Here is an 8,134-nt window from a genome sequence, read left to right on the forward strand (position 1 = left end):
TCGTTTCGATTGTTTCAAAGTTTCAAGTGAGATTAATATTTCTTTTTCAAGGAAGCGATTGAGTTATTTTATTTGCATTGTGTAATATATTCTTTATTTTATTTATAGAGTTCCGCTATGTATAGGGAGGGCATCAGCTCTTAACGTGTGCCAATAGCTAATTTCTAAATTTTTAGAGATAGGCGTATAGTTCCAATTGGAAAAATCCTTTAAACAAGGGGAAGAATTTTTTAAAAACTTGTTTGATTCAATAAATGTATTTATGAAAAAGTTACAAATTCTAACTTTTTATACGTTCAATTTTTACCTTTTTTTATATAAAATGTAAAACACATATTTTTACATTACTTTTGAAATAGTTTCGTGGCCTAAGTCAGAGAAAATACTTTGAATTTTTAAACTTCTTTTTATTCCTTCCCCGGAAGCATAACTTATCCAGAAGCATGACGCGACGAAGCACGTCCATCCACAGCGTGACACAAGAACGAATAAAGAGTAAAGAGCCACTAAATATTTATCCCCATGATTATATACAGTGAGATTCGGATAGGGATTTCTATATACATATCGATTTAGGTAAGGGAATTATCGAAATCTTTTTAAAGAATTTGTTTAGATCGACAAATTTTTATCCCTTTACTCGGAGTGTGAGAATCGCTGAATTAAGCATTTTTACAGAGCTTTTGTAGCATTAATTAAATGAAAAAGGAGGTGGAACTGGATCAGGAAATAAGAGGACATTTTAGAATTAAGTTAATATGGATTAAATAAAAATAAAAATTAGGAAATTAATTAGGATTTAATTTAGATTTATATATATATAAATCAGTAAACAGGCTGTATTTCAAAATCTTAGATATTTCCTGCTCCTGTGTTATAATATTCAGTCTATTCTGTTTAAATAAAAGTATGTTTCACGATTTTTTCCAATAAAATTTATCCCATATTTCTTCAAATTGAAGACATTGAATAGTTAGTACAGATTATACATGATACCATATAAAACAGAATATAGCTTTGCTTAAAAAAAGTTATTTAAAAACATATTTTTATGAGGTATTTAGGAATATGCAGTAACATACATACATAAAAATTTTACAATAATTTCTCATAATTCCAAATATATTTTCTTCAAAGCAGTTAATTTCTATGATCAAAAGACAAAATCATTGTTCCTAACTCCCTCTCATAATCTCTGGAGTTATTGGGAACACATAGCGTTAAATAAGAAAATTTCTGTAAATATGAATGATTAATCAATTAATGAAGTAAATTGATTAATCATTTACTTGATTAAAAGAATTGATTTGAAAAAAAAGACAAAGGACATGAACCTTGCAGACTATGATTATGCGTTCCCAAATATTGAACTTTTCCCCATCTCATTGCAATCATTGTAAAATAAAAAAAAAGTCCCAATTATCCCAGCTAATCTTATTAGTTAAAACCGAATTCTCCGATCTAAATTATCTTAATTGTGAACGTATATTAATGATGTTATGTATCTTAAATAAACGAGCTCTGTAAATCATTTTAAAAACAAGATGGGTCCTTTGGAATTCTTATTTCAAAATCAGCTTGATGATGTGATAATCTTGGCTGTAGACGATACACACTCAACATTCTTTCATCCGCCCCCGCAGCACCTCGATGGTTTCAATTTTTCCGGACGAAGTTGTTGAATATTCTGAACAGTTCCACATATTTCAACCCTATCTTTAATTCATATAACGGTATCTCTAATAGGCGGATCATTTTGAAATTTTGTCAAAAATCATCTTTCAAAGCAAAGCTAATTATTGGCTATTTCAATTATCCTTAAAATATACATAGATGAATAAATATTTTGATTTCAAATCATAAAATTTTCAAATTTTATTTACTAGAAATTTAGCTTTAATTCATAATATGGGGAAACTATTAAGTGGATTATTTTCAAATTGTCTCCGAAATTGCCCTTCCATTTCAAAGGCAAATTTATTTTAGGGATTATTCAAAATTGTAGTGGAAGTAAAATTTCGTTTAGAATATTAGCGCGATATGGTATTAATTTGTTCATTAATGATGCACACATTTTTGGTAAAGGCAAGTTTCAAAATAAATCTAATAAAAATAATTTTTTAAAGCATTTTTAGTGAAGTTAAAACATTTTTTTTATTTTAATTATTTTCAACAATTCCATTTTTATTTTGTAGTTCATCCTAGTGAGTACAATAAAAACCACATTCCTTTTTTTTCTTTCAAATTTATAACAAAGCTGCGCAACGGATATGTAACTGAAATTTAATTAAAATAATCTATTAAGTAATAATTAAAATATGAAAATATAAAAATACTATATTATCACCGAAAAACTGCCATATATCAGGAAGTGAATGAGAAATATATTAGAAAATTCTGTTTTAATAAACTTGAAATAAACCAAGTTTAATAAAAGTGATTAAACAATTTCCGCTTGTAAAATATTGTCAAATTTCATCAATTTATATTAGTAGCAATAACGAATTCAGTTCATTGTCAATCTTTGATTTTATGATTTACTAAAAAAGATATTCAAACAAAAAAAAATTCTAAATTTTCATTCAAAATATGATTTCCATTTACATCGTATCTAATTAATGTAATAATAATATATTAATATAATAAAAATATAATGATATCAGTTTAGTATTTTATATAATTTAGACTTATAACACTTAATTATTTCATTCAAATTTTAAAAGGAATTTTGAAAATAACGCCCCTTTACATAACTCAAATGAAAAAAATATAGCAGTTTTATTCATATAAGATATTCTTGAATTAAAAATAAGGAAAAGAAAATGACACGCAATTTTCTTTTTATCAATATTTAAAGAAACTCGTCTAGAATTTGAGTAGACAATCTAGATCAGAGAAACATGCGCATTCAATTTAACAAGCATTGACTAATTAGAAATAATAATCAACGCATAGAAAATCATCACATTATTTCGTGTTGATTCCGAATCGCATTCTTCACATTCCAAATCGTAACCGAAAACAGTACCTCGTTTACTGATGATAAAAATGTTTTGGTTTCAAAAAGAAACAAACTAAATAATAAACAACAGTGATCAAATAAACAACGGAAGAGGAAACGGGATTTCCCATCATACCTTTCAGATGTATTTTGTTTCCCTTTGGTGAACTTAAATATTGTGTGAACATATTTTACTATGTATTTTATTCCTTTTAAACTTAATCTTGTTTTGTGTCTGATGATTTTACTAGAAATGTTATGCATTAGCATTTCCCAATAAGAGAAAAAAATGATATTTTTTATTTTGAACTTTCTTGCGTAACCTGATAATTACGAATAAAAAGTATTCACGTTAAAATTTTGTTTTGACGTTTACATTGATTAAATTTAAAAAAAAATATTTTACCGTTTTTCTTTTTTATTTATTTTGTGATGACTATTGGTATCTTCAAATCGCGAAGGGTATTTAAATTAATTTTCTCAAATTATTAGAAATTTATTAAACCAATCAATAAATTAGAGCATAAATTTCAAAATCAACTTTAATCTTAACATGGTGAAAGGTTTTGAACTTTATCTGTTATCATTTTGCATTGAATTTCATCCTTTATTTACTTAAAAGATAGAGCTTCAGATTTCTCTCTATATGAATTATAATTAATAATAATTCTGTGTGATTCAAAACAATGTTTAATTCATTTGTTAATAAATATAATTAATTAATATAGTATTCAGTTTCTTTTTTCTAATTTTAAATTAAAATTTTCATTATTCTAAGTTCATTTTTTTGTACTTTTGATGTTAGAAATGATTTTTAAAAGAATATTACGCTAGTGTAAATTCCTTAATAATAGTCACAAAACACGATTCTATTTTAAGTGTACAAGAAAGAAAACTTAATAAAACAAAACATTTTTTTATCAGTTATAGCTATATTTCGAAATAAAAATACACTTTTTTTTTTCAATAAAGAAAAATTATTATAGTCTATTTACTCAACTACTTTTTATTTTTTATGATGGTTTTAGTTTTCTGCTTAAATATTCGATTAAATTAATAATTTAATTTGTAGTTGTGATCATATTTTAAATTTCTATGAATCAATAAAGGAATAGAGGAACAAAACAAAATAAGTCACTTGCATAATAATAACAGTATACAACATTTCCTAATAATAATTTTCAATATCAGATTTCAATTTTATAAGTTTCGAATAGCATTCTTTATACAGATAAAATACAAAAACGGTATTCTTTTTTCTCTGCTTAATGATAAAGATAACCTGAAATAAAACTGTAAAAGATCCTTGCAAGTAAATGTTCATCATATTAATGTAAAAAAACGAAGTCCGAATAAACTAGCTTCAAAACTACTTTAATTTGAAATGTTAATTTAAATTTTAAAATAATTCTTCTAACATGTATTTTTCCTAACATGTATTTCCTTATTTTAAATTTTCGTTGATACTATAATAATTGTAATTAAAAATTTAAATACCCGATTTTATTTTTAAAATTTAACTTAAAATAATATCTTTTCTTTCACAGAGATGGCGCTAGCAATTGTAACGTTTTAAGGTACAATTTAAATAAGTAGAATATCCTGTTTCTTTAAAAGAACATATTTTTCTGTCTTCTAGCTAATGAGACATAATTTCAATCTTTTTCTAATTTCTTTTTTTTCTCTTTTGTGTAATTCATCAAACTTTTTAAATTCTTTTTTTCTTTGACTTCCAAATATGAGTTTATAACTATTCTAAGCACCATACTCGTAATAACGTTTGTTGCACTAAAAGCTCATATATTTGGTCTCTAATGTTAACACGATGAAGAAGAAAGAATTTTAAACATGTCATATAGAAATAATAAAATTGTATTTATCTGTTTATCTTTAAAAACTGTTTAGTTAATATTTTAGTTAAGTTCTTCCGTAGCCTTTATGCATAATCTCTCCAAAGAAAAATTAACTGCAATGATATGAAGTGAAAATACATTGCAACAGTCCATTGTCTTGTTATAAATAAAAATATGTCTCATTTTCTTAAGGAAAGTATTGAGACCCAGTCCAGAAGCGCATCAACTAAAAAAAAAATAATAAGGTTTGAGATGATACCCCGTTTACCTATATTTTGTTAAAGACAATAAATTCCTTTATTTTAAGCAAAATAACAGCTCCAAATTATTTTATTCAAGTTAAAAGATTTTCAGTAGAATTGAACTGGTCGGAATGGCCACTTTAATTTGATATAGAATCACATTATCAAATTTGATTGGTGTAAATTTTATTATGATCAAAGTTATAGTTTTAATACAATTATCAAATGCACGTGTGTTGTGTATAATAATAAAAATGCAATCAAGAAACAGCTGTGAACATACATATCAAGGAACAGTAATGTTGTAAGAATATAACAAAAAATAATGACCCAGACCAAAAAGACATCAATTGAAAGGCAATCTTTCTTTGTTTCAACAGTGACAGCGGCAGAGTATAACTTGTACAAAATTATGATTATTCCAAACAAACGTATGCAATTTATGAACCCCTCAATCAAAATGAATTGGAGGAAAAAGTCACTTTAATATGATGAAAAACTGTTAAATCATATAAAAATGATGCCAACCTGATATTTCAGAGCAACCTTTAACCTTCAAATGCTAACATCTCGATATTTAAATTTTCTTATAGTAAATATTATAACTAGATGTCGATAAATCTATGTGCAAAATAATTTTTTTATAAATTACTAAAAATAAATAATTGATGAGCAATTATATGCTTAGTTGTATGCGAGTAACTATTAACGAAGTGGGTATTAGTTGAATGTGATTAATTATTCAACAATATGATTTGGTTCTCTTTATAACTTTGTTATATTATAATGTTATATTATATTGTTATTTCATAACATTATATAATGTTGACCCTTCATGTGAAGAGACACATGCGGTTAAATGGAATTTGCAATAACTTGATATAAAAGGGTGTGAATTCTCATATTGTACTGAAACTAAAGATGCGAGTCGCCAAAATACATGCATGCATTGGTCAAAAACTTTTCTGCATTAAGATATAAGAAATGGATAGCAAATGTCAAAGAGTATCCAAAAATGCATTTATTGCAACATAACCAAAAAGTTTTATTTAGTAATGACACATAAACAGAACTTTGAAAACAAAATATTTTAATCTTGCAATATCATGCAGACTATGAAGTATGAAGTGAGAACGAAAAAAATTAAATAAAAAAGCAAAAAAGTACTAATTATTGAACTCTAAATATTATAAAAAGGTATTAATACAAAAACGAAAAAATAATATTTCAAAATAGATAGAAAAATATGAATTAACAAAAAAATACATCTTCTATTATACTTTAAAATTCTGAAATTTGTTGGAACGAAGCAAAATTCAACAAAAACAATTGGAAAGACAGGTATAATTAATGTTTATGCAAAAAGTTGGCTTGGTACTAAAACAGTGAGAATTATAATCATAAACTGCTTTTTTTTCTCAACTAAGCATTCCTGCAAGTACATTTGAGAACGGCTTACCTGAGCCAACACGGAACGTTCCTTCGGATTCACGTACTTGAAAAGCTTCGTCAGAAAGGCGGGTTCGAGCCACAATTCTGTCAGAGTTCTCGCATGGGGCACTATGTCCAAGCGCTCCTTGAATTTGTTGTGGACCGCGGTCCGAATCCGGGCTCCCCGACACTGCAGCAAGTGCTGAGTCTCGTTGCCCGGGTAGAAAGCCGCGGCCGTCGTGCCCTGGTTCTTGGCGGCCGATCGGACATTCAGGCCGTTGAAACAGCGGCTCAATTCTTGCGCTGCCCGCTTCGTGAAGCTGACCTCTGCTGCCCCACCGCTCATGGCCCATAGGACTGTGGGGGGACACCTACACAGTCCGCACCATGACGGCTCCCCCATCTCACATCGCCTGAGTCGCTGAGCACAGGTAGCGCCTGCTGGGTTGGCTTCACTGCGCGAAGGTTCGCTGTGTGTGGAGGAAAAGCCACCATGCGTCTGCTGCTTGAAAGGATGGGGTTTGCTATGAGCGAGTGGCATTTGGCGATCAAGTTGGATTTGGCGAATGTCGCCGCTCATCGCTGTTAGTGGGGATCGTTGTTAAATTACGCAATAAGTTGAAATGTCATGATAATTTTTACTTTATCAGGAAGTGGGGAAAGTGAATGTAAAATTATTTACCGGCATACATTGAAGTTTAATCACGTAATTCGCAAAGACGCATACTTGTATTAATTATGCTTTTGAATATTTCAGATTAGTTTTGTATAAATTAAGCAATGCTTGAAATTTTTTTGTTTCATTTTTAATTGAAGAAAAAAGAAAAGTGTTTTTTAATGAGAAATTTTAATTAAACACTTCAAATTTTTAATTCATTGGATTCGTTATAAAATGGTGATTCTAAATTGATTTTTAATACTCATATGAGATATACACCCATATCAAAGAACCCTTTAAGACATTCTTTACACTAATTTACAGTGATTTTTACATATATACGTTTAAAAAGTTGTTCAATATGACAAATTTTTTACATGAAAAAAAAAAAGAACGATAAATAGAAAATAAAATTTCTTTAAGGAATTCTTATTATTATTTTCTTAAGGAAAATAAAATTTTCCTTTTCTTTTTTTTCTTAACATAATTTTTAATTAAAATGTATTAAATTAAGAATTTAATACGTTTCTCAAGACTGTAATTTTGGAAGAATAACAATTGTCTTTAGAGCAAAAATATGCAAAATATGTACCCCACATTATTTGGAAAGAATAAAAAATGTACACCGTGTCTTATATTTCTTAGATTTCATATTATGTTAGTTAAATAATTGGAATCGTATGTGCAGAAATGTCAACATAATAAAGACAATCTTTAAATATGTTAGTTATAAACGACCACTTGAAAAGTTTTCAGCATTTCTTTCACTACTATGTTGGTTGAACGAAATGTTTAATTTGAACTGTGTACAAATTAAAAACTTTAAACAGTGTACTGTTACAGCATTTTGATTTTTTTTATTACAACATTTTTAATTTTTATCGCAGAAATAAAATATTTATTCACAGTTTACGGATATTGTTTTAATATTGAACACAATTTCTTATAA

The 8,134-nt window shown here is 27.4% G+C and overlaps 1 protein-coding gene across 1 annotated transcript in view; it reads right to left on the reverse strand.

Moving 5' to 3' along the window:
• The window catches only part of LOC129965757 (F-box/LRR-repeat protein 16-like), a 91,485-nt gene extending 84,440 nt beyond the window's left edge, over positions 1-7,045 (reverse strand). Inside the window, exon 1 of the mRNA XM_056079912.1 lies at positions 6,556-7,045. Within this exon, the coding sequence (XP_055935887.1) occupies positions 6,556-6,930 (375 nt within the window). The 5' untranslated portion in view covers positions 6,931-7,045. The remainder of the gene's footprint in view (positions 1-6,555) is intronic.
• Between the last annotated feature and the right edge of the window lie 1,089 nt (positions 7,046-8,134).

This window comes from Argiope bruennichi, chromosome 4, assembly GCF_947563725.1.
Source record: "Argiope bruennichi chromosome 4, qqArgBrue1.1, whole genome shotgun sequence".
Lineage (NCBI taxonomy): Eukaryota > Metazoa > Arthropoda > Arachnida > Araneae > Araneidae > Argiope > Argiope bruennichi.